The following is a 26655-nucleotide window of genomic DNA, read 5'->3' as shown; positions in this document are numbered from 1 at the left end:
AAGTGTTGTCCCTGAGAGATGAGTGTTTCATCGTCAGACACTCTGCCCATGTCGTACGATTTTACTGATAAAAATCGCTCCAATGAGGCATCGAGTGGGTCTCCTCTCCCTCATCAAATTTCTCACTCGTTTCAACGTATTTATACTCAACTCGTGCTGTTATCTCCGTGATTAAGGCCCGGCCTGCGTGGCTAAATATGGATCTTCCAGGAGAACCTTAAAGGAACCGTAAAGGATTCGTAGATTGTTAATAATTGTTGATTAAAACGAGCAAAATATTCTCTCCAGTTTTATTCCAAAGATTAATGAACCTTTGGACAAATTTCCATCATTTTTCATTGGTAAATGTCAATGCAATAAACTTTTAATATTGAAAAATGCAAAACATTGATTTTTCTTTCAAGCCAAAATTTAATAACAGTAATTGCTCTATTTTGATTTCTCGCATCTCCTCATTATTATGTATCCTTGGTTCAGACTTGATTGGATTAGACCTCACGAACATTTATAAAAAAATGTTCCCCATTGTGAAATGTTTGATTCTGTGTTTAGAAAATTATCAAATCCTAGTCATTGTTGGTTTTCTACGTACGGTAGAAAAAATCGATTCAATAATCTTGGATTAATAGAGCCAGGATTCATCAACGCGTAGGAGAAATGACGGACTAATCCATTGAATGAAATCAGAGTATATTAGAATTTTCATTTATTTTATTAAGTAGTTTTCAAGATTAATTCTACATTGTCTAAGATTGTTTTAATCAATTTTCCCTAGTTGGTATCTCATTTTCTCTCATTTTCACAGTAGTTCTAAACTTTTTATACCCAACGCAAATGTTTACGATTCTTTATGAATATACGAGTATCTGTATCCGCGGTAGTTAATGAAAATGCGTACATTTGTATGACATATTAATTTTAAATTTCCGATTCAGTCACTCGTCTGCACTCAAGATGTTGTATTGATGGTGCATCTTGAATCATTTTGCTGTCTCACGATCGAGACAACAAATATACATTTAAAAATATTCTCTCTCCAGTATTTTAGTTCTATGCACTGTTGTGCTTCGTCACAGTTTTCTCTTTTTTTTCTGCGCTCCTCCCATCCATGCTCTAGGTGTCAGGGTTGTTATGCTTGGTGGATTATTATTCAGTTAGTCTGGAGCATTCACATCCTGGTGGGTCAATAACCATTTCGATTGTATGAGCCGGTATTGCCGTAGGAATTTCCATTTTGATTGTAACTGTTGTTGGGATTGTTGCCACCGAAATTGTTCTGGGAGAAGGGTTTACTGTAGTTGTTGCCACCCATGCCACCACCGGCGCCTGCAATTTAAAATTCATTGTTTAGGTATTTGATGTATAATTTGGTGACGCGGTGGTAAAAGTTTCGCTTTTTGGGGGAAAAGGCCAAGAATGCTTTTTGCAGCTAGATAATTTTTTAGAGAAAATGTCTTGAGATTGTTTCGCGCGGTTTGTCCTCATAGGCCGGCGGCCTCCCATCTACTCGAATTCGCTGTTCAATCCGCGACAATTTCTCCACTGATAATCAAAAAATTGTCATTTACTATTTAATGATAATCTTGAGCTTTCACCGATAAGTTGTTCAATTACAATCCTCTTTTATACAGATTTTTCTGGAATTTTTAGGACTTATCTTAGTTTGATAGTGCAAACGGTTGCCAAGATCGGTAACAGGGATGCGAAAAAATGACATGACACAGAAATTTACATAAAAGTTCAATAAAAAGACAGTAGAAGAATAGTCAGTACTTGTCAATGTTCTAACGATTTTTTAAAATTAATTCTTTTTTCCAATTTCCTGTCAATTATCTATAAATATTTTTCGTGCGTGTGCTGTTACAATATTCTCAATATCCTCACTGAATGACTCACCATTATTGCTTCCCCACTTGCCTCTATCATTCCCACCGGGACGATCATATCGTCCCCTGTCACCAGAGTCACGCCCCCCTCGAGACCCCCCACCTCGTCCTCCGCCACCCCCACGTCCAGTGTTGTTTCTGGGACCACTTCCATTATTTCTTCCTCCAAAACGACCCCCTGAGGACAGAAAGCCATTACAAGGCATTCAATGATTACACTTGTAGAAAGAGTGGAGTAAAATAAAACAGTAAAGTAAAATGAAACAGCCGAAAAACGACCATTGGACACAATTCAAGCAAAGAAATTTTATTTTTCATCAACTTTTGTTCATTAACTTTTTCTATTATTGGGAGCACTGATGAGAATAGTAATTTTCTATTCGGTAGAAAAGAAATTAAAAAATAGTTGATAAACCGTTTTTTTGCTTGAACTGCATCAAACAGTCGTTTTTCGACTGTTTCATTTTGCCCCACTCTCCCCTAACAAAAATGAGTTGAACGTACTTTTGAAGACACCTGGATTCCTCGACAGCTCATACAGCTTCGGATTGACCACCTGTTTGGCCTCCTCCAGCACTTGAATCAAATCATTGGCTTTATGTGCATTACCAGGCGTGAAAAATGCATAAGCCGTTCCAGTACGCTGTGAACGTCCCGTACGTCCAATTCGATGTACGTAGTCTTCCGAGTTGGATGGATAGTCCAGATTAATCACAAACTTGACATCCTCCACATCTAAGTCAAGATCATTAGTCACAAACAATTGAAAAAATGATTAAAAATCATTTTAATAAACAATTCTTCCGCTTTGTGGTGACAATCAACTTATAAAGCAAATTTATTCAAGCATTAAATTCTCAAGAAAACGGTTTCCTAATCATGCAGATGGACCAGATATGCATTAAAAAAAAAATAATATTCAAGTGATAATGAGTCGTACGTAAGATTATCAAAATTCGTGACAATATTTATCCATTTGCATGATTATGTAGTCAATCGAACCACAAAGGCAATAATCTAATTACCTGTTCAATCTCAAATGCTGGAATGTAAATAATTGTTTTTGTTCGAAATGTAGAGGAATCAGTGCTCAGATGGTTGTATTTTCATTGCAGTCTCGCACAGAGAGATTGTTTAAATAATCTCCTGAGTATTTTGTTTATAGCGAGCTCTTGAGAGTTTTCTAGATTGAAATATTTCATGAACGTCACCACTCTTCTCTCCCGCACCAAAGTATGGATCACAATATTTTCTTAAAATCATTAACCAGCTGGAACTTACACATTTTAATCCATTCTGGTTGCACAGCTACCAATGAATCCCGTGGTATGAGGGCAGAGGGTAGGTCCCACATCTCCCCACGTTGCACTTCAAACCATTTTTCTCTAATGACTTACAAATATATATCTTTTTAATGACAATGCCATGAACTGACGACTTCTTGAAGACGAACCATTGCAATTCAATTCGTAACGTCTGCAATTATTTAGTCTCTCAATGGTCGCCAACAATTTCATGAGCATTGCGCATTCGGTTTCGTCGATCTAAATAAAAAAAAAAAGGAAATAAAAAAAATTGATCTCCGTCGATCGAGTGGAACTCCTCTCTGGCTCCTCCACGAACCTCCTGATGTTTATTTTTTTTCCCTAACATTACAACTTCCATACTTTGGACCGTCGCAGGTACATGAGAGTGTGGTGTGTTTTTCGTGGTCTTGTGGCACGGGTTCGACTGAGGCACAGCGTTTTTTTATATTTGAGCGACAGCTTTATTAAGGACAACTTGCAGTTGCGTCCCCATTATTTGGATATTTTTGATTCATTAAGAATTTTTTTTTTTCAATTCCAAAGCAAGCTCTCCAGAGTTGTTATCATTGATAAAACTCCGTCGCATGTGCCTCTGAAAAAACATAGAACAGCAAGTTACTACCAGACTGACAAGACTTGTCTCATTAATTTTCTCTGTTTGGGATTTTTTTTTTTTTTGAAGAGAAACATCCTATGTGGTCTTACCTTTGCACCTGAAATTGATTAAAGATTTTTCCAGGATATACATTAGCTATTGAACTCATGCAATTGTCTCTTTAGGGACTTTAGTAGCTGGAAAAATCTTTAAATATCCTGAGCTAAAGAGTTAATTCATTGATTATGACACGGGTGGAATGCAAAATTAAAGGGGAGTCTTAGAGCTAAGTTAAGTTATTAGTTTCTCTCTCAAGATTGTCTTGATTCGATAATTGAACGTTTGGGAGCACCAGCGTCAATCAGTCTGGCACCATGCCGTCATCCGTTGCCACATTTTGGACACGATTATTCTGTCGATATTACGTTAATAACCATCGCAGCCTGACCCTTACATTGAATTTTTTTTTTCTGATGGGGATTCTTACCTAACCCACGTGCAGCTACGTCTGTTGCCACTAGAATGGCAGATCTGCTACTTCGAAATTCTGTAAGAGACAAAGAGGAATTCAAAGTTAATCGAAAGTCATCGGAAGTGGCGATTAATTTCGTAGTAAACGTGTTGAGGATAAGTTTTCGACGAATGCCTTGATAAATAAGGCATTAGATATGACAAATTGAGTGGCTGGATAAGATTATTTATTGAGTAAATCTCCAACTGCCTAAAACATACTGATTTTATATCATTCATCATTGAGAAAAACGAATCCGCATTTAATATTTCCCATTTAATTCTGATATCCAACAATATAATAATATTAGGTAAACCAAAATAGAAATACTCAATCTTGAGTAAAGTGTTTCGGTTCTGAGGTATTATTAAAAATTAATAAGTCATAGTCAATTGAAGAACATTATATCGTCACAATGCAGATATTTAATCACCTAAACCTTTTCAACTTTCAATCCTACATCAAAATGAAAAAGTACGTGTCTAATATCCTTCAGTTAAAGTATTATGAATAAACTCCAATTTAAGCCCTTAAGTGTAACGGGGAAAATAATCTCAAAAAGCCAAGAAAAATGATTCATTATTAATAATTTTTCCCACGAATTCTAAGTTTGATGAGTGTAACAAATTGATCCATCAAATTATTTCTTTAATTTTTTTTTAATTAATAGTCTCGTTTGACTAGGGTGTTTCGACATAACACGCCATTTTCGGCATGTAGAAACATAAATTATTTATTACAAAAGCCTGACACTGACGATAATTTTCATATTGGGCATAAAAATTTTATTCATTTTCTCTGATTTTTTGAGATTTTTTCCAGATTGTAATCTTCTTCCTAACGTCCAAAATTTCATTTCCTCATAAGACTCTGTGTAATACACATGAACAGATTCAATAGAAACTTAGTGAAGTCGCTAAAAAATTCTATTGAGATTCTATTAAAATTCTCGGGAATTCTCGTTATAATTCTATTGGTTTTTTGCGCTGATTCTACATCATATTTGATAGGAAAAAGTCAATAGTTTTCAATTTTTCCGTATGAAAGATATTCTCTTGGAATTTTTTCACGCAGATCCTGTAACGCAAAACAAAACAAAATATAGCAACAAAAATCTCAAGAGAAAAATTCAAACAGAAAAATCGAAATCTTTTTCCTATCAAATCTAATAGAATCTGCGCAAAGAATAAATCGAATTTTAACGAGAATTCTCTGAAATTTTAATAGAATCCCCATAGAATGTCTAGAGAATTTCAATAGAATTTTCTAACGAATTCGCTCGCAAAAACAATTTCACTTAAATTTTTTCATACGTCATAAACATGACGTACTTCATAATAATTACAGTATAATTTATGTACTTCTAGATTAATTATTATCAATAATACTGAACACAAACTGAGCCAAAATGTTTCTATTCATCTTAACTTTCGTTCAGAATTTATTTCCGATTTTAATCTTCAAAATTCAAGTCATGATTATACTACTTTAATCATCATATCAAAGAATATCATGTAAGAATGTCATGCAAAGCCCCATCCGGAGATATTCAGAAAAAACTAAAATCCGAATGACTTGACAATTGACTTATTTCGTTTTACCCCTCAACTCCTAGAATCTCTCCAAAGAATCTCTCAAACTTACGATTAAGGACATAGTCTCTCTCCTGCTGGCTCTTATCCCCATGAATACCAATAGCCTGCCAGCCATAACGATTGATAGCCCTCGTGATATCATCGACCTTCCTCTTGGTCTCCACAAAGATAATGGTCTTGTTCTCAGGCTCATTGGAGATCTCCTCCAAGAGTTTCATCAACTTCCCCTCCTTCTCATACTCCTCACAGACATCCACAATCTGCAGGATATTGTGATTGGCAGCCAGCTGCAGTGATCCCACATTGATCTGAATGTAGTTGGTCAAGAACTCTTCAGCCAGATTCCTGACTTCCTTCGGCCAGGTTGCTGACCACATGAGGGTCTGCCTGTCAGGTCTGATCTGCTCGACGATCTTGCGTATCTGCGGCTCGAAACCCATGTCCAGCATTCTGTCAGCCTCATCGAGGACGAGGTAAGTGCACCTTCGCAGATTCGTGGTGCTTCTCTCGAGGAAATCGATGAGACGCCCAGGAGTTGCGATGCAGATCTCAACGCCTCGTTCGAGGTCCCTGGCCTGGGGCCCCTTGGGAGCTCCACCGAAGATGCAAGTGTTCCTCACCTGCAGACGTCGGCGTAATCATAATATTCAAATACAATTGTTTACCACATATAAAATTAGCTAATCATATTGAATAAATTTACATTATTACATTATCGATCAGTAATCGCTTTCAGAGGATTCACGATGACTTAATTGAAAAACATTTTAAGAAATTTATAATCATTTATCATTTATATAATGATCAGTCGAGAACTTTGAGATATATCCATAGACAACACTTCTTTCTTAAGATTGTCCCCATAGTTTCTAAGAGACTAAAATAATTATTACTATCGATCTCTGCTCACCTGGGAAGAGACACCAAAGTCAGCAGCAACTTGTTGGATCTGTTGGGCCAGCTCTCTAGTTGGTGCCAGGACCAGAGCAATTGGTCCATCTCCTCTGCTGAGTCTGGGCTGATTATTTATGTGGACAATTGCTGGAAGGATGTAGGCAAGAGTCTTCCCCGAGCCCGTCTGCGCAATGCCCACCATATCTCGACCGGAGAGAGCTATTGGCCACCCTTGAGCTTGGATAGCTGTGGGTTCACCGAAGCCCTGTCGCCTGATCTCAGTGAGAACGTAATCTGGGAAGCCTCCCTCCTCGAAATAAATATTTGGGTTTGGTATACCGGTCCCCTTCACTGTGATCTCTTTCGCTGAACGATACGCCTCAACTGCATGGGGACTCCTGCCTACGACGTTGGGGTGGGGTCGGTAGAAGTCCTTGGAGAAGGGCTGGAGACTGTTCATGTCCCAGCGCGGCTTGCGGAGGCGCTCGCCTGGCTGACGATTCTTGAAGGAGTTACTGTTGAAGGAAGAGTTGTCGCGATTGTTTGAGAAACGGGAGTTCTGGTCACGATTGCCGTAACGAGGACCTGATGGCCCTGAACTGCGGTTGCCACCACCACGAGAACGGTCGTTACGGTCTCTGTCTCGGAATGCCCTGTGGATTGGACGTTTTGTTCAGGATAGATTTTAAGATGAAGAATTGTTTTTACTTCCGAATGGAAGCCTTGTTGGACGATTTTTTGATTTTCTAATTTTGATTGCAAATTGTCTAGAATGTTATGAAACATAAAGAAATGACGTTTTTAGGGCCGTGTCTGTGTGTATGTGGCAACATGAGTTTTTTGTGATTAATCTTTAGAAAATTCAACGTAAATACGGTGTAAATAAATAGGATTGAGCTCAACTTTGGTGCCAGTAGTTTCTGAGATTTTTGAAATGCAGAAGTTTAGTTAATTTTGATGCTTATTGTTTTTGCTATTCCTTTCGCCAAATTTAGTACTTGGCATGTGATGTTATATATAAAAAAGAAAGTGCAATTAGTCATACAGGAAGACTTGAATGAGACTACCGTAATGTTTTGAATTATTATATGCATTGTAACGGTGTTGTATTTTTGTTTGCTAAGCAGGCTCCGATGGGTTTTTAACCTGGAGTCTATATAATAAAGATAGATAGATAGATAGATAGATAGATAGATAGATATAACAACTTCTTCAAATTTTGTTTTTCATCACACTGTCTGTCAAACGTAGTTAACGGACATTGTGCAGAAATAGCTATTTTGTCATTCCGGCCGTAAGGCAGCGTTTCACGGACGCGGAGCGTCCGTGAATCTCTGCTTACGGCCGTCATAACAAAAAATACTGTTCGTCATACGGCCAAAAACAACTTTTCTAGCTCATATGATTGCAAACTCATATTCGCCAGAAAAGTTTCTTTCGGCCTAGTGACGAAATATACTATTTTGTTATGACGGCCGTAAGCAGAGATTCACGGACGCGGAGCGTCCGTGAAGCGCTGCCTCACGGCCGGAATGACAAAAAATATTTAAATTAGCAGAAAAAAATTATTTGAAGTGATAATAACTAAACAAAGAATAATGAAATTAAGAAGTAGTTGAATGCAGCTGAAACCCTTAATTTCTCGAGGACTGGGCCATTTTTATTTATTTATTAAATGTCGAAGAATAGAAAAATAATTGATCATATGATTATACATGAGGAATATTAGTGGAAGATGAAATAATCAGTACAATTATCATGTTATTTATGGAATATTCAATCAATGCAAGTTGAAATCACCCAGAAACTAAACCCCGCCCAGAAATTGCCCTGTTTACCCTAGACTTCATACTCCAGAATGAGGAATGCAATGTTTGTTTTATAACTCAGAGTTAGGTTTTAAATTGAATTATACGACTTCAATCGGAAATTTTCCAACAATGTCATAAAGTTTTCGATAAACTTCCCCAAATCTTTCAGAGACAGCTAGGAAAATTTAAAACTAAATTTTGTGGGAGAAAAATTTGCAAAGATAGGTAAATCTCCATAAAAATTTCATCATCTCCCTTCAACTACCAGATATTCCGTAGAAAAGTCAAATTTATGAGAAATTGATACATCTCATTTCACAAGTTCACTAATGAATGCTTCTCTTGAGGTGAAATTGCATCGAGTATCCCTCCAACATCTCGGACATACTTTCTCCAGGAGAAAAAAAGGAATGAAATTATCGAGGCAAAAAATCGATGAAATGAAGTCATACCAAGATACAGTGCGCCAATTATGCGTGCACAGAATATGTTTTGATTACGAATGAGGTTAAGAAACTCTCGAAACGCCAGAGAATGTATGCAAAATCGATTCTGAGAATAATTCATAAAGGAGCATGATTGATGGCTATAATAGAACACCTTCGTAAGGAGTTTTGGAAAAAAATACTAACATCAGGGAGGATCACTATGGCGTTCAGGTCATTACAGGCCAGCCACATCAAAAGGGGCTCAAATCAATTCTAAATCTAAGAAATAACGCATTTTCTATACTCACATGACTCTAAAGTTACAATGAAACGGAGTTGTGAGCTAACAATCACTTGTTTATATCAAATATTCAATAATTCAGGTGCGATAGACGTAACTGAGGCGTCTCACAAAGAGTTCACAAGGGAATCTGTTGAGGAAGATGTAAATGGCGGTCGAACGACGAAAAATAGTCCCTCAAATAATTATTCTCACTCTTTCTCCACTTTTCACTTCACAAGAATTGACAGAAAAATTCCCAATCCAGAAAAATATTCGATTTTTTAAGAAAACAAAATTATTATTCCCTCTTTTTTGGTAATTTTCCCGTGGTTACAGCTGGTTACAGCTGCTTAACTGTGCGAATTCGCCAAGGTGTGCTATTGACTCCCTGTGAACACTAAAAAAAATGAGTGGGGATGGGCTGTGGCGGCACGAGACTCCAATTCAAAGCGGAAAGAACATTCTTCACTTTTTCAAGTATTCTTATTTATGAGTAATTCATTAAATATTTTGGCATACTATTGAGTATCAATATAATTAATATAGAAATTAATTTTTTTAATTTTTTAATTGTAATAATTGCAAATATTGAATTATTTCTATTTTGATAGGGGAGAGTGGGGCAAAATGAAACAGTCAAAATACGACTGTTTGATGCAATTCAAGTAATAAAAAATGTTTATCAACTTTTTTTTAATTATTGAGAGCACTGATTAGAATAATAATTTTTCATTCAGTAGAATGGGAAATTATTGGGAACTTTGAGGGGTGATTTTGTCAATGGATTAATTGAAAAGCAAATGAAACAGCAAAATCCAAAATCCAGAGGAAGGCCGAGGGGGAGACCCAGCGGGAGAACAAGGAAAATATGATACTGAATTTCAATGGAATGAAAAAAATTGTATAATCGGCCTGGTCTAATCAATTGAATTGTAAACAGTTGAATGATGAGACGAATAAAAAATTATTATTCTCATCAGTACTCCCAATGATAAAAAAAGTTAATAAAGAAAAGTCAATAAAAATTTTTTTTTGCTTGAGTTTCGTCAAATAGTCGTTTTTTGGCTGTTTCATTTTATCCCCCCACCCCTAAAGAAATTGATTTTTTAATTTAATTTCTGTATTCATTAATATAGTTAATATAGAAATGATTGCATAACTCTAAAGATATTCCCAGATGCACTGCTGAAAAAAATTTCAATAATTTCTAATAATTTTCACGGATTAATGATTCATAGATGAATTATTAACTAAAGTTCATAGTTTCAACTGTTTAATGAAAAATCTGATTTCAATTGTTTATTTGACTGGAAATATGCAATATTTGTCGATTTTCACATAAGACATTAAATAATGGTTTTAAAAAATTTTTACTTATAAAAATGAAAACGGCAATGAAAATTTTTTTTCAATAAAGGTTTTTTTAAACAAAAACTTGGTTAAAAAAATTAAAGATGTTCATTTTGCATCATTGCTAAAATTTATTTTTGAGCTGTTTGTTATTGTGAAGCTGTTGAGCGGCGTTATCGACACATTCAGAGATGAAATGAAGGTCGCTTGGTTCATATAGACGGCAATTCCCAATGAAATAATAATAAAACAATAATCTTTATTTTTTCAAGTGTTTTTATTCATGAGTAAATTAATCAAATCTACAGAAGACCTCAACTTTCCATATTTTGTCATACATTGAGTCTTTATATTTTGTTTAACAAACTGAATAGTCTATACTGAAATCACAGAAGTGTTTAATTCGTATTTGGAGAAAATAAAAATGACGATTTACGAATTAATTTAAACTCTTTCTAATTAAAGAATGATCTCGTAAAACAACTAATAGAATGATGACTAGCAAATCCTTCTGGTCTCTTGCTAAATGATAGTTCCACCCATCTATTCCTAACGTTTTTTTTAACGAAAATATACTGAAATCATCCTCGAGATCACATACGTAAAACTATAATAATGAAAAATAAAATAATACCAAATCAACAAATTATTGATTCAACTCGAATTGTGCATCGAATCTACAACGAACCCTCCCCACATACCGAATAAAGATACAACGTTCATTTTCGAAATGTAAGAAATACTTAGAAGTCTCAACACTCCACATTAATATTGTGAATTATTTCCATAAAAATTGGCTCCTCCGTTGTAACCCTGGATATTGTTGCTCTGCATGTAATTTCTCTGGGGATTGTAGCCATAGCCAGGATTGTGCCCACCCGCGGACTTGACTGGATAGTTTGATGGAGGATAGGGTTTCATGTTTGAGTGGTAGGGCATTCCACCTCGAGCAGGGCCTGGTCGAGGTCGAATGGCATTTCCTTGTATTCTGGAGTCATTAGGGGCTGGACGTTTCAATGGACGTTCTGCACCATTTGCGGAGGAATTGAAACGTTTTGGGCCTGGGGAAAAAATTAACATTAATTGATGATGAAAAAATATTAACAAATCAATAATTCAGTTTTAACACAATTCGAATGAAGTGACATCATTAATTCAAATGAAGACATAATTAATAAATTGATATGATTTAGTTGAAGAAAAATATCGTTAATTGATCAAATTATTTTCGGTTGGGAGAATGACAAAATTATACCAAATGAATATATATAGTAAGTTAATTTATAGATTTTTGTCAACTGTCACTTAATCATGAAAAGAATTAATGATTTTCAGACTCATAATATCCCTTAAAATTCTTTCTAGAACTATCAGTATCAAGCTAAGTCATTATTTCGGCAGCGAAGGGCTAGAACGAATGGAGTTCAATCAACTTCGGGATAGACAAGACCATTTTTATAAAACAGAGGAAAATACGTAAGAAAAATCCTTTGAAAATTTTCCTTAAATTTCAAGATATTTTGATGTCAAATTTCTATTAATTTCCAAGTTACATTAAAAAGCATTCAATGAAAACAAAGAAATGTCTCAAAATTTTCTTTAGATCTACCAATATCCAGATAATTCGCGATTTCCATAGCGAAGTGGGAAAACTAATTCACGTACATCAATTCCAGAATGAGATCTTTATAGAGGGAAGCATAGTATGTGACAAAGTAAATGGAAATTTTGTCCTCTTCAATCCTCCGATATTCAGAAAAATGAAAGTCAACATGAAAATAGCTAATCTCATCCTAAAATTTCACTGCTGATTCAACGTGGAAAAATTCACTTATTACATCTTACGACTTCCCTAATGAATTGTTGAAAATTTCATTACCTCGTGCAAAACCACCAGATTTAGCCATCTCAGCCATCTCACTCAGTCTCGGATTGATACTCTGTCCAGCTTCCCTCAGCACCTCGATCAAATCACCTGCGTGCTTCATATTCTGACTCGTAAAAAATGCATATGCTGTTCCTGTCTGTCTTCGACGTCCAGTCCTTCCAATTCTGTGAATGTAATCCTCGGACGACGATGGGAAATCAAAGTTGATGACGTATTTAACGTCATCGACATCTGTCAAACATAATAAAATGTTGGAAACCTTAAGAGACAGAGTAATATCAATAATTTATTACAAAAGTTTGACACTGACAATAATTTTTCTATTGGGCATTGAATTTTCATTCTATTTAAGATCTTTTCTAGATTTTAATCTTTTCCCTAGCCTCGAAACGTTCATTTTCTCATAAGATTTCGTGTTATTTTTGCACTTCTAGATTAATTATTACTGATTGAGCACAAACTCAACCAGAATGTATCAATTCATATTACCTGTCGTTTACAATTTATTTCAGATTTTACTCTTTAAAATTCAAGTTACGTTCATACTCCTTTAATCTTACCTAAACCCCTAGCAGCAACATCAGTAGCAACCAGAATCGGTGTCCTCCCACTCCTGAACTCCTGTAAAACATGATCCCTCTCCTGTTGATTCTTATCCCCATGGATACTCAATGCCTGCCACCCATCGCGTCTGATATTCCTCGTGATATCGTCGACTTTTCTCTTGGTCTCGACGAATATAATGGTCTTGTTCTCCTTCTCAGTTCCAATCTCCTGCAGGAGTCTCTGTAATTTGAAGTCTTTCTCGAATTCCTGACAGACGTCGACGATCTGAATGATGTTGTGATTAGCTGAGAGAGACAACGACCCGATGTTCAGCTGTGTGTAATTATTCAGAAAGTCTTCAGCCAGTGATCGAACCTCCTTTGGCCACGTGGCAGACCACATGAGAATCTGACGATCAGGGCGAATCTGCTCGATAATCTTGCGAATTTGGGGCTCAAATCCCATGTCCAGCATTCTGTCAGCTTCATCGAGGACCAGATAAGTGCATCGCTGGAGATTTGTCGTGCCTTTCTCGAGGAAGTCTATCAGACGACCTGGGGTCGCAATGCAAATCTCCACCCCACGCTCGAGGTCTTGGGCCTGAGGTCCTTTGGGAGCTCCACCGAAAATACAAGTGTTTCTGACTGATGCCGTCTCACCGAAGTAATTGGCAACTTCTTGAATCTGTTGCGCCAGCTCTCGGGTTGGTGCTAGGATCAGGGCCACTGGACCCTCCCCTGGACCTGGCCGGGGTTGGTTGATCAGGTGAACAATTGCAGGGAGGATGTACTTGAGTAGAAGAAATTCCACGTGTATAAAATCGATCAAATTATGACTTGGACATTTTTGGGTGCTATGCATTCGTCCACAAAACGGGTCCGGGAGGAAATGTTGAGGAATCCAGGCACAAAAAAATTTAATAGAAAAATCTAGCGAATTCGCTAGGCGAATTCTATTGACCAAGGCTGCAGGGGAATCGTGGCAGTGAAACATATCCTAACGAACTGCCCAAAATATTCAAACAGCGGAAGGAACATGAAAACATACCATTTAATATAATTAAGTATAAACCAAAACCAAATGTAAATGAAATGTACCAAATTTTTACTAAATTCACAAGAACCTCGTTGTTGATGCGACTTTAAATAAATTTTTTTAAAATCCTATTGAATTTCTGTTGAGTTTTTCTGTTAATTTTTGGTCGATTGTAGTGAAATGTTCAATAGAAAATATTTTATAGAAAAAATCAATAGAATTCGATTTTTCTATACAACTTGTTCTATTGAGATATTTCTTATAGAATTTTTTCGGTTCAAATTTTCTAAGTTTCTTTTCATGCTATTTTTGTTTTCTTTTCATCCAGAGAATCAAACAAGAGAACTTAAAAAATTTGACTGGAGGAAATTTTATAGAAAATATCTCGATAGAATAAATTGGATAGAAAAATCGAATTCTACTGACTTTTTCTATAGAATATTTTCTATTAAACATTTCAATGGAATCGACCAAAGACTAATAGAAAGTTCAATATAGCAATCCAATAGAATTGTCTAGCGAATTCGCTGTTTTTCTAATAAATGTTTTCGTTCGTGCCTTCTGTGGAAATCAGACAATTAAGTTACAAAAAATGTCTCAACTTTTCTCGCACACTGAGAAAAAAACGACAGAGGTCTCAAGCAAGTCTTACTTATGCAAAAAAAAAATTTTTTTCAATTATCAAAAATGGATTTTTTGTGCCAAACATGCAAACAGAAAAAAACTTAGAAAATTTGAGGCGAGGAAATTCTATAGAAATCATCTCAATCGAATACATAGTATAGAAACATCGAATTCTTTTGAATTTTCTACAGAATACTTTCGACCAAAAACTCATAGAAAGGTCAACAGAAGTGCAATAGAATTGTTTGGTGAATTCGCTAGGTCTGTCTATTAATTTTTTTCGTGTGTGGATCAGCGTATCCAACAAAATATGAAAAATAGATTGGTTCTGTTCTACGCAGCTCGTTCACTATTGCGTGCCACTCAACTTACTCCAAGTGTTTTCCCCGAGCCAGTCTGAGCAATAGCAACAAGATCTTTTCCACTGAGTGCAACAGGCCATCCTTGAGCCTGAATGGCCGTGGGGTGAAGATACCCCTGTCTTTTTATCCCCTGCATGACGTACGGTGGAAAATTCCCTTCCTCAAAATGCTGAATGGGATTTGGCACTTCTTTTCCCATCACAGTGATCTCATTTGCTTGACGAAACTTGTTGACTTCCTCCGGAGACCTATTCCAATCAATAATTCACTGTCTAAAATAATGTTTCAACTTCTTCCCCCTTTCGGTTCTTCAACACTGTTGAAAATTTTGTTTGAAATTTCTGATACCTAGTATTTCCGCCGGAAATTTTCCCTTTTTTCGATTGAGCATGGTGCAAATTAGCTCACATCATCGGAAATGCTTTAAAATCGCAAAAAAATTAGAAAATTGTGCGTGGTATCCCCTCGATAGGATATTTTTTTTATTCCTTACCGAATCTGACTATTTTCACGAAACATGTTAAAACATTAGTCTGGGATTCGGATTCGTTCTATCCAAAAAAATGTTTTGCAAATTGCGTTTTTAAACATTTCTCCCTTTTTTTAATTTTTCAATTTTGCCATTATTTATCAATGATTTATGGACCATAAATAATGACTTTTTGAATAGAAGAGTAAAAAAAGTGAGAAATTAGAAAAAAAAATTTAAAACGAAATTTGAAAAAAATTAATTTTTCAATGTTTCGTAAATATACTCATTTTAAGTAAGAAAAGAAAGAAATCTTCAATCGAGGTGGGGCAACATGCCCAATTTTCTCATTTTTTGAGATTTTAAACCATTTTCGTCAGAAATACATATTAAAAACCTGAAAAAAATTGACCTTTGATGAGACGCAAAAATTTTGACAAAAACATAAAATTCAAGTTAACGTTGTGGGTATAATAACATTTGAAAACATTTTTTTGAGGCCTTTTGAATAATAAGACCAGATAAGACGCCTCAACAAAATTAAATTTTTGAAGGGACCGGCGACGGTGGCCGAAGCGGTTAAATCTCTCGGCCGGACAGCGGGACCCGTGAGGCGCGGGTTTCGAGTTCAGTTTGGGGCAATTGCGATTTTTAATCTTTCGGAAACTGTCGAACGAAAGTCTAGACACCGAGAATCATCGGAGAAGTGTTAGGAAAACATTCTCCGATGAAGCTCGGTCGATGGACGCCCGTGTCGACCAAGGTTTTCCAGGGTTTCCCTTGGTCACCAGGAGAGTCTGTACGTGGGGTACAGCTCCTTGGGGTATAATGCGACACGGTTGAAGCGGAAGTCGGCCCATGAAACCGCAAAACATGTAAAAACCCGAATAGGGTATATATGGCAATAAATAGAAATAGAAATTTTTGAAGGTACGAAACCATTCCAAAAATTGGCGAAAATATCCATATTTCAGTTCAATTATCCCACGAAAATGAATAAAAGCAAAGAAAATTATATTATGAAATTTTCAATAATTCAGCGAAATTAGGTACATTGCTAGAAAGAAAATGAAATTTCATGGACAGTTGACAATTTTCAGGACCAGTGACACTGAATGCGATTAGAGGAAAAAAATAATCAAATTTCGGGTTTCATTGCAGATTCAGTAAAATACCAGAATTGTAAGCGGCATAAAGACGAGAATTCCGTAATTTATTTGAATTTTCAATCTAATATGGATATTCAGTGTCAAATTACATTGAATTTTCAGTGAAGTCTGAAATTTGATGGTTTTTTTTAATTTATCACATTCAGTATCACTGTCCTGAAAATTCAAGAATATATTTACCAGAATTTTCTGGTTTTCTATTCATTTTCAGGGAAAAATGGTGCGAAAATTTATAGTTCTGCTTAAATTTTCCATGGAATTCTGAATTTTCAATGATAAGATATCCTGAAATTATTCCATGAAAATTTGTGAAAAAATCAAGAAAATTCAGGGAAAAATTGAAAATTCATGTCATTTTGTTTCTGAATTTGCATGTTCCATAGAAAATTCAACCAAGCTGTGAAATTTTTGTTTCACTCCCACTGAAAAGTGATGAATTTCCTTGAATTCTACCTAAAACTTGAAATTTCACAACCAATATTCCCATAATCGGATTCAACGTCACTCTCATGAGAATTGCTGCCATATTTCCCATGAAAATTCTACAAATTTCGAACAGCGTATTCACGTTCTGTCTAAAATTTGAAGAAACTTTAGCAATTCCCGTCGTCCTGCTGATCAAAAGCTTAGAATTTCATTGAATTCCAGTGAGATCTGAAATTCCACGATTCTCTCCCCCGAATAGGCTTCACTTTCACCAGTGTAATAAAAAATTTAGTATTTGAAACCAGACCTGTGTTTGACCGCTGGATGCTCGACATAGAAGTCCTTCTTGATGGGCTGGAGAGACCTGACATCCCACTGCAACTTCTTCAAGGCACTACCAGGCTGTTTACCTCTCATTCCCCCTCTGTTCCCCCCGAACCTGTGATTATCGTGTTTACCCTCGTATTTCATGTCACGAGGACCTCTCTGATTCCCCCCGCCTCGTCCTCCTCGTCCATGATCCCTCTCGTGATGATACCTAAACATTTTTCATCAGATCACAATCTACACTTTACCCCAATAATCCCAACACCCATGAGAATAATTTTAGAAAATGAAATTAATGTTTCAAGGGGTGAAAGGTCAGCCCCGCGAGTTAGATACGGGATATTGATTGTAATGAGGTACGTAGAGGTGATGAGAAAAATGGCGGTTTCATGGTGAACAAATCCAAATGAATTTCCCAACCACTCCCACCCCATTTGAAGCCAAAATCTATATTTTTCATTTGTTTTCTTTTCTACTCACATCTTCCAACGATTTCCGATTAATAATTCGGGCACTTGGCAACAGTTTCCAACTCTCTGTACGCAACTACCCGAGAATCAATCGATAGTGGCTATCGGCGCACTGTTGATGAGAAATTAATCACGATTGTCGGACAGATCGACTTCTTTCAATTATCAAAATGACGTGAGGTGCTCTTACGAATGGGCTTGTCGTTGGGCTCTCGATGAGAATCAACACGATTGATGAACCGCGGTGTCAGCGATGTTTTGGACGTTACCGGCAACTCCCGCCGGCCGAAGACCTGACAAGTGAACTTCCGAAAATAGTGCCTCGGTAAACTGTTGTCATGACAACTGCGGAGGGATACAGAATTTCGCAAAGCAGGCCATTTCAGGCTGCGGGAAGGGGGGGGGTTCGTTTAACTTTATACCAGAGAGATTGTACTACACATTCCATTTCGTACATTTTCGTGAAGTACAACAGCGCCACGCCGGACACAAACAGAGTTTACACAAATTTTTTCGAACACATCCCAGACGAACTACTTCGTCACTCTCCTTTACCAACAAAATTGTCGGTCATTGAAATTGTCATTGAAAGCCCGGGTTGAAGACCCGAGTTTGTAGCAAAGATGTCAGGAAAGATATGAAGGTTTTTTTGGGCTCAAACAAAAGAGCGGGTCGAGAAATGGCGTGCTAGGGCCTCTAAAGATGGCTTTGAACCAGGGGAGANTCGAGAAATGGCGTGCTAGGACCTCTAAAGATGGTGTTGAACCAGGGGAGACTCCTAGAACCCACTGGAAAATGTTGTCACAATTGCGCTTTTCAATTGAAAACAGACATCATCTTTAGAGAGATTTGTCATCTTTAAAGACTTCTGCACGCCATTTCTCGACCCGCTCTTTCATTTGAGCCAAAAAAAACATTCATATCTTGTCTGACATCTCTGCTACAAATTCTGGTCATCAACTCTGGTTTTCAGTTGAAATTGGAATTGTTAATTTACACAATAATAGGAGTGCATGGACGATTTTTTCTTAACTCGCGAAAATCTTCAAACAATTTGCTACCGATTGGTGATAAAATTTTTTGGAAATAATGAAATAGGGGGGATAACGCCTTTTTTTCAGGGGTGATTTTTCAAAAATTTATTTAAAAAAAAGTACTAACTAGCAAATGTTTTTTATTAGCTCGCAATTTTCTTCAAAACTACTTCAATGAAGAAAAAAATAAAAATTTGGAAAATCCCTACATGAGGGGCTAATTGATCGGATCTTCGTGGGGTCAACCGAAAATCCGGGAGTAAAACAGAACAGCAGAGGGCGGTGCAAATCAAAACAAACACTTCTCGAACACAACACTCGCCAGTGTTCCTTTGTTCCGCAATTTCCGCGAAAAATCCCCTCCTGTACCCAGAAAAAAATCCAGAATGGAAATCTCAGAAACCGAGTGATCGAATTATGTTTCCAAATCGCGAACTGCGTGTTCTGTTGAATGACCACCAGAAGTCTCCGAAAAAGCCGTCAGTTTCAGGCGCAAGCAAGGTTAAGGTCAGCCGGCGTCACAGGCCGTGTCCGTTGTCGTCGAGCCGCCTTGAGAAACCTGAGCAATCAAAAGCGGAAAAATTGAAGAATCCCCTCTTCAACATGGGGAGAAAGACGGAACCATCGACAACTCCGAAGCGACAGACACGAGCCTCGACGAAGACTTCGCCGACAATAATGTACGACGACCCTGAGCCGAGGACTCGAAAGCGCAAGAAACCAAAGACCTCAGGTACGATGGAAAAATCCGAAGATGCAGCTGAGGTCAAGGAGGAGATCACCATGAATCCAGGGGTTGAGCAGAACAACATGAAGCCCTTGAAGAGGGGAAGAAGACGAAATCCAGAGGTTGAGAAAAACAACAACGTCGAGCCCTCGAAGAAGAGACGAAGGAGAAATCCAGCGGCTGCGATAGATCTGGAGGATTCTGAGATCTTCGAAATCAAACGGGAGGAGCAGTCTGGGGTGGAGAGCCTCCTAGACAATTCAGAGCTGACGATAAACTCCACAATTTCAAAGATTCAACTCAATGATTCCGGATTCGATGGTAATGGCCCGAATAATCATGCAGCTGATGGGATCGAAGCACGTGTGAACGATGAGAACAACCAGAATTACAATAACGAACAGAAGAATAACATTTTGATGAGGGGAACGAGAGGAGCTAATGTTCAAGATCATCATTCAGACGTTGAGAACATGATCGAAGACCTGATTGACGTAATTAGAGTTGAGGAAGCTGGAGGGACCGATGAAGACTCATCTGAATCTGCTGGAGATGAAGAAAGCACGAAGAACATTAACTCAACTCCCACTAAACGAATCCCAGACCTTGGAGACACTGATGATCCTCGAGAGACAAAGATGAAGTGCCTGAGCGAGATAATCTCTGATGTCTTCGACCTGAAGCTCCCAGAGTCTGAAGAAAGGAACTACTTTCTCCTCAAACAAGTTCTCGAAGAATACAAACGAGAGAAGAAGTTCGAGTTCTTGAAGAGCGAGACTGAGAGGAAGAAATACGAGAGGGCAGTGAGCAGTAATATTCAAGGGATTAAAATGATCCTGACTAAGATGAATAGAAGGAAGAGGATGGTCGATCAGACGACTCAGACAGATGAGGAGCCCCTTGAAGAGCCCAAGGACCTTGAGAGTGTGCCTGAAGAGGGAAATCCCAAGAAGGAAATTCCTCCAGCAGCTTCAAAAGACGATGTTCCTGGGGAGAATCAACAGTCTTCAGACGATCCAGCTGGTGATCTAACTGGAATGATCGTCTTGGACTCTGTGAGTGGTTCTAATGACCACCAGGGCTCGGTATTCCAGCGTCTGGGGGAGCGCACTGCGGAGAAATTCCCAGACGTCGTCAGGCAGAGTCTCCATCAGTTGGAGGAGAGCCCGGAGAATCCTTCACCAGGACCTCTTACTCCCATAGAACTCCAACAAGAGATGATTGAACGTCGTCGGAGGGAATGCAACATCGTCATCACAGGCTTTCGGCGCTCGTGGAAGAGGCTCGAGGACGAGCTCAACGACTACTTCTGGAGGACTATGGGGGTTCGTGCTGGAGTCGTCAAGGTCGAGGGGGGGCACACTCTGGTGGTGACTGTGGCCTCTCACCGCGTCAAGCAGCAGATATTGAAAAAAAAGAAGACTGCGAGGTTCTGCCATGTTCGAATCCACTCGGACTACACCTTGAGGGAGAGGCAGGTGCAGATGTGGCTGGGGGATGAGGAGCGGAGGAGGAACAGGGCTGGGGGGAAAGCCAGGGCTACCTATGGGAGGATCAATATTAATGGACTGTGGTGGCATTGGGACGAACTCCAGGGACGACTCACTAGGTCTCCGTTTCGTCCTGATTTAATTCCCATGGAGACGATCTTTGCTAGGAACTAGGCACCTGTGGCTGGAGCGTTCGTGGATCCAGTGGTAAAACGTTGGAAAGTAAATGCTCAAATCCATTCTTTCATTCGTAGGAATAGGCAGAAAGTGATACATTGAATGTTAAACGTGTTGGAATCTAATGGAGAGCAAAATTTTTGTTGATTTCTCGTTGAAAAATTGAAATCTGCTCTTAAAAAATGAGAGATGAAGATGTTTTTCAAAAAAACTCTCTATTACTCTGGATTTTCTCTGAGGAACAGGTCCCCTGGGGAAATTTCTGGTTCTTTAGATTCTTTAAATATTAATTGAATCATCTTCATAGCAAGTAATTTTGAGGGATTGTAGAGCAATACTTTTTGTTGACATTTTCTCCTAAATATGTGAAATTATCTCGATGATGACGCATTTTAGAGGAAAATATCAGAAGACACTTTCTGTTGAAAATTTCCTCAGCTACAAAAAATGTCTGTTACGTTTCTTCCTAAAATGCCTCCTTCTCAAGATAAATATATAACTACCAAAACAACGAGACTAGAGTTCCTATTGAGAAGTTGAAAACGTTTACCTTTTGTTATTATTATAAGAAAAAAAGTTTACCTCATGATGAAGTCTGAGAAACTTGCGATTACAGAAGACTTGACGTTAATACTAAGCTGCACCAGTATTTCTCTCATTATTTTTTTTACATTAACAAAGTCTTTGTGATGTTCACGAGGCTTGAAGTGTGTCAAAATGGCGTACTATTTTTTTCCTCATTATTCCCAGTTTTTGTTTTTGTTAATGAAACAGTAAACACTTAAGAGAATGATATTACTATGATGAAGTTGTTCTGAACATGTTGAGAACTGTATACGATAGTTATCCAGATGAAAATTCTTTATATGAGTAGATAATTTATAATAAATAAGGCAGTGTTTTTCAGAGTTGAGAAAAATATATTCATTACTAGCAAAAATACATCGTTTTTATTATTCTCAATTATTACTCTTGAATACTTATTTTATATTTAACAAGAATTGGACTTTTACAGTAATAGATTTTATTCTGCGATGTGAGATATATTTTTTGACTGTCACTGAATCTTCATTTTATGACATTTTTATGTCCATTCTATTGAGTTTTTAATTTGAAATGATTAATTCTTCAATTCCATATACACTTTAGTTTCACCTTGTAGCTCAATGGGCAGCAGCTCCACCACAGAATGAATTCTTTAACAAAAAAAATCGTACAACTTCTTTCTATCCTATTCTTCATTACTTATTAATTCTTCAATTTCCCAAAATACGAATCAATGCTTCGAGTCTTCTTACTCCCCTCCGGCGACGAGCTCTTTTCCTTGATCCTCTTCACAGAATCCCCCAAATCCCGATTAATCCTCTTCTGTAAATTCTGGGCAACATGAAAATCGCAATGCTCAGAATACTTCTCCCCCTGGATCATCAGGCCGCACTCGCCACACCTAATCTTCGAAGAATCATCACCACTGCCAGAACTCTTAACAAAAAAATCCTGAATACTATTTCCCCTCTTACCAACCCCCGCATTCTTCATTCCAGGGGATTTACCCCCAGAACCTCTACTTTTACCCTCACCACCCTTATTCCTCCCTTCCATAAACACTTTAGCTTCATCTTGCAGCTCAATCGGCAGCAGCTCCAGCACCGAATGGTCCATATCATCCAAATCAGGAAATATTTCCTTCAGTTTCACCAGACTCTCCCCGTCCCCCCCACTCCCCTCCTCCTCCTCTCCCAAAGAAATTTCAGAAATCCCCTCAATCCTCTCCCCTCCCCCCTCCCCCCCTATCATCTCCCCCGATTTTCTCTCCCCCTCCCTCCTGAAATACTCCGCGAACCCCGCAGTCTTCTGAACCCCAACGAACCTGGTGGCCCCCAGCGAGATAAAGACAATCGGCATCTGGGCGCCCCTGTTGATAACACCGAAAGCCGTCTCCGCGATCCTCTCCCTCCTGTAAGCCCCCATCGCGCAGCTCTTCGCCTGCGAGACAGTCCTCTCCTCCTTAAGATAGTGATAGCAAACAGTCAGCGTCGTCGCCCTCCTCCGGTTGTCCTCCAGGTCCTGCTGGAGCCTCTCCTCGAGATCCCCCGCGAGCTCTCCCACCCACCCTCTGAGGCCCTCCAGGTCGACGATAGCAGCCCTCCCGAAGAAGTTCTTGCTCGCAGCGATGGACTTGCATATCAGTCTGGGCGTCACGGGCTCCTGGTCCACTCCCCTGGCCACACCGAACAGCCACTTGGCGGTCCTCTCGTCGAAGGTCCTCGCCAGCTGCTCCAGGCTGAGCCCCAGGAGATCAGACATGACTCTACACCCCAGATTCTCCATCAGCGTCTTTCCGATTTTCCCCCCGAGGTTCCTGACTCTGTTGACTGGGATCGAGCTGAAGAGCTCTGGGACCTCGGCAGACGTCAGGATGGTCTGCTTGTTGGGCTTGTGGAGGCCGCAGGCGAGCTTCGCCAGGACCTTGTTGCAGGATATCCCAGCGGAGCAGGTGAAGCTGCACTTCTGGAGGATTTCCCCTCGCAGTTCCTCGACGATCACCGCGGCGGTGGCCAGTCGCCTCGACTGGTCGTCGCTCGGGTCGTCGAAGACCTCCTCCAGCCATCGCTGGAGGCCCTCCGAGCGCGCGGACTCGTCGTTGGAGGCCCCGCTGTAGCCGACGACGAAGGTGTTGGCGAGGGGAGCCTCCAGGTCCCTGGAGGAGGTGGCAGTCGACTCCAGGCGCTCCTCCACGAGGTTCGTAATGTCCAGGTACGCCTCGTCGATGCTGGCACGCTCTATCGTTGGGCAGCGCTGCCTCAGGACCTGGAGCACCTCCTGGCCTGCCGCCCTGTACTTCGTGTTGTCGGATTTGCCGTGGGATATCGGCGAGTTGACGATGGCCACCGAGGGACACTTCTCCTTGGCATCCTCGGATCTCAGGAATCTGGTGACGCCCAGGGCGCGCGCCTCGTAACTCACTGCGAGGACTACGTTGTTCTGGGAGACCACCAAGGGCTGACCCTTAAGGTGCGGCTGATCGCGGGACTCCACTTGGCAGAAGAAACAGTCCATGTCGATTAGGACTATTATTCGATCCTCTGGGGACCACATTTTCTGGGGCTAGAGGATGTGGTTGTTTTGCCTTGCACGTGGGGATGTGAGCGCGGGCAAGGGGATTCCCTGGGTTATCAACTGAAGAGGTACGTTATTTGAAATCGGGAGGGAAGGAATGGGCCGCGGAGAATCGGAGGTGTGGGAAAATGTCATGATGGTGAAAATGTCAAGGGATTTTCGATTGACCAAACAATCGTCAATCTTCGTACCTAACTTATTGATTAATAATATAATTCAGAATTTGAATATTTAAATTGACGATCACGAAAATGATTTAAAATTTAAAAGTAATGTTGAGTAATTGACGGCTCCAAAAGTTAACGGTAATTATGATTTATGAATATGGCTATCCCTGGATCGAATCGGCTGAAAATAGAGTTTAATAGAAATTCAATAGAATTTTCTAACGAATTCGCTGCGTTTTTCTATTAAATTTTTTCATTCGCGGTCTTACAAATTGTGTAGCAATTGCTTAAATGGTACCTTTCGAGTGTACATGCAGACTAGAGTACTATCTATATATATTTAAGACAGAAGTGTCGAGATGGTGACGATGCCTGCTACAGCTTGCCCATAGTTTTCCGTACCCTCTTGAGAATGAGTTTTATCCCGAATTGAAGCCTCTAGTCACGGCTGGACACTCTCGAGGCCTTCAGCATGCCTAATTACGTTTATTTTTACGTCAGAGCAGTCTCCGATGACAATGGAAACGTTAAAAATGAGAAATTCGTCAGAGGGTATGGCAAAACAGTCCCCAAATGAGAAATTATTGTTAATTTCCTATTTTTTATCTTCAATTTGATTATTTAGAAATGCCGAGCTGCTTGATGTTCAAATACCGGGGGACCTCTGGGGGACTCTTGGTCGGTATAATCTACTCTCGAGGAATCTCAGGGGAGGTCTCACGGGCTGTGGAGACATTCATCATCCCGCTAAGGTCACATTCAAGGTTTGAATCATATTTTTTATACATTTTTTTTTGTTCATCACGTACAAAGAATTCTATTTCTAAACAGAAATGGTGTAAGTGGTATGAATAAAATCATTCGCTAGAAAATTCTATTGAACTTCTGTTGCAAAATCATCATCATCACTTCGCAGAAAAAATTAATAGAAAAAAATTTTAAAAATCAAAAAAAAATCTTGAAAAGAACATTTTTTTTTCGTTTTCTTCTGGAGCTTATTCCATTGATATATAATCAAATTAGGTTTTATCAACCATTATTAACACATTCCTCAATTTGAAAAATAAAAGAAATTATATTTAATAAAACGTTATAATTTTATTAATTTCATGAGCTTTTGGTTTTTTTTTAAGAAAATAGAAATCGAATTGAGCGACAAAGCTTGGAAAATTTATAGAGAAATTTCTAATGAAAATATCTGAATACAATAAATTGTGTAGAATGATCAAGTTCTATTTCGTCTATTAAATAATTCGCATTCAGATTTTTTATTTTTAAAAAATGTCCTATTTTCTCTATAAAATAATTCCTATTAAAATTTTCTTATTAAATTTTTCACTTTTCTGTTGAGAATTAATTTCTATTAAATAAAACTCTTTTCCACGAGATTTTCCGTAAGCGAAGAATTTAATTCTTTCGTAAACATAGCGTCTGAAGAGTTGAAAAGCTGCAGTTTATTATAAACAATAAAGCAAGTCATATTTACGATGCTGGTAAAAACGTTAATTTCTTCTGGATGTGGTCCAACTCTTTCCCGCTGGGGTGATGGTTCCATATTTTTAGATCCGCTATTTCCAAACACATCTCATGTTTTACACAAACAATCATTAACTCATGTTTCGATGTTTATGTTGAATGTTTTCCATAAAGAGGAGCAGGAAAATTGAGGCGAAGGTCTGGGAAATTATCTTCTCGTTTTTCAACACGGAAATTGATTAAGTGTTGAGGAAATGATCTGGGTTCTGGGTATCGGGTGTAGTAGTACATTTTCGGAGACTTTTGGAAATTTATGCTGTGGACGGGTTTCATGTGTAAATCATTGGGACGTGTTTACCTTTCGGAGAATTAATTGAGGAAAACATTTATTTTGATGGGTTGTCATTTTGCGAACAACAGGTTTAGAAAATATTCCGTAGATATTTATTTCGTGGAGGAACAGGTTTGCATAGAAATGTTGAAAGACT

At 38.5% G+C, this 26655-nt stretch overlaps 4 protein-coding genes across 5 annotated transcripts; 1 reads left to right on the top strand and 3 right to left on the bottom strand.

Moving 5' to 3' along the window:
- Positions 1–689: 689 nt before the first annotated feature.
- On the bottom strand, positions 690–9683 carry LOC107037308 (ATP-dependent RNA helicase dbp2). The gene is made up of 7 exons (XM_015255799.1): positions 9336–9683; positions 6805–7441; positions 5944–6514; positions 4276–4335; positions 2391–2621; positions 1897–2064; positions 690–1326 (listed from the first exon to the last, which is right to left on the bottom strand). Coding segments are annotated over exons 1-7 (1812 nt in total). The 5' UTR covers positions 9338–9683; the 3' UTR covers positions 690–1183.
- A 1235-nt stretch (positions 9684–10918) lies between these two features.
- Positions 10919–18308, bottom strand: LOC107037315 (ATP-dependent RNA helicase dbp2). Of its 2 annotated transcripts, XM_015255807.1 has the most exons (7): positions 18167–18308; positions 17987–18088; positions 17487–17717; positions 15126–15363; positions 13109–13883; positions 12540–12779; positions 10919–11721 (listed from the first exon to the last, which is right to left on the bottom strand). In XM_015255807.1, coding segments are annotated over exons 2-7 (1782 nt in total). In that variant the 5' UTR covers positions 17989–18088; positions 18167–18308; the 3' UTR covers positions 10919–11425. The 2 variants fall into 2 exon arrangements, with proteins under 2 accessions (XP_015111293.1, XP_015111295.1); XM_015255809.1 differs by having other exon boundaries at positions 17987–18308.
- A 4054-nt stretch (positions 18309–22362) lies between these two features.
- LOC107037279 (DNA polymerase eta) lies at positions 22363–24845 on the bottom strand. The gene has a single exon (XM_015255748.1). It carries the CDS (start codon positions 24501–24503, stop codon positions 22653–22655), a length of 1851 nt encoding a protein of 616 aa, XP_015111234.1. The 5' UTR covers positions 24504–24845; the 3' UTR covers positions 22363–22652.
- A 318-nt stretch (positions 24846–25163) lies between these two features.
- On the top strand, positions 25164–25461 carry LOC107037283. Its single transcript, XM_015255753.2, has 2 exons — positions 25164–25243; positions 25317–25461. The coding sequence occupies exons 1-2, from the start codon at positions 25164–25166 to the stop codon at positions 25459–25461; spliced, it is 225 nt and encodes a 74-aa protein (XP_015111239.1).
- Positions 25462–26655: the final 1194 nt, after the last annotated feature.

This window comes from Diachasma alloeum, unplaced genomic scaffold, assembly GCF_001412515.2.
Source record: "Diachasma alloeum isolate Michigan unplaced genomic scaffold, Dall2.0 Dall_scaffold_00216, whole genome shotgun sequence".
Lineage (NCBI taxonomy): Eukaryota > Metazoa > Arthropoda > Insecta > Hymenoptera > Braconidae > Diachasma > Diachasma alloeum.
The sequence above is the reverse complement of the archived record's forward strand: the minus strand, read 5'-3'. Positions and strand labels throughout refer to the sequence as shown.

Coding starts and splice junctions, on each gene's coding strand:
- LOC107037308 (XM_015255799.1), bottom strand. Junction 4,336..5,943: donor GAGAGACTATGTCCTTAATC/GTAAGTTTGAGA, acceptor TGTCTCTTACAG/AATTTCGAAGTAGCAGATCT. Junction 1,327..1,896: donor CAAGTGGGGAAGCAATAATG/GTGAGTCATTCA, acceptor TTTAAATTGCAG/GCGCCGGTGGTGGCATGGGT.
- LOC107037315 (XM_015255809.1), bottom strand. Junction 15,364..17,486: donor CATCCAGCGGTCAAACACAG/GTCTGGTTTCAA, acceptor TGATTGGAATAG/GTCTCCGGAGGAAGTCAACA. Junction 11,722..12,539: donor ATCTGGTGGTTTTGCACGAG/GTAATGAAATTT, acceptor TTTTTTCCCCAG/GCCCAAAACGTTTCAATTCC.
- LOC107037279 (XM_015255748.1), bottom strand. CDS start 24,503: ATGTGGTCCCCAGAGGATCGAATAATAGTCCTAATCGACATGGACTGT.
- LOC107037283 (XM_015255753.2), top strand. CDS start 25,164: ATGCCTAATTACGTTTATTTTTACGTCAGAGCAGTCTCCGATGACAAT. Junction 25,244..25,316: donor AATGAGAAATTCGTCAGAGG/GTATGGCAAAAC, acceptor TTGATTATTTAG/AAATGCCGAGCTGCTTGATG.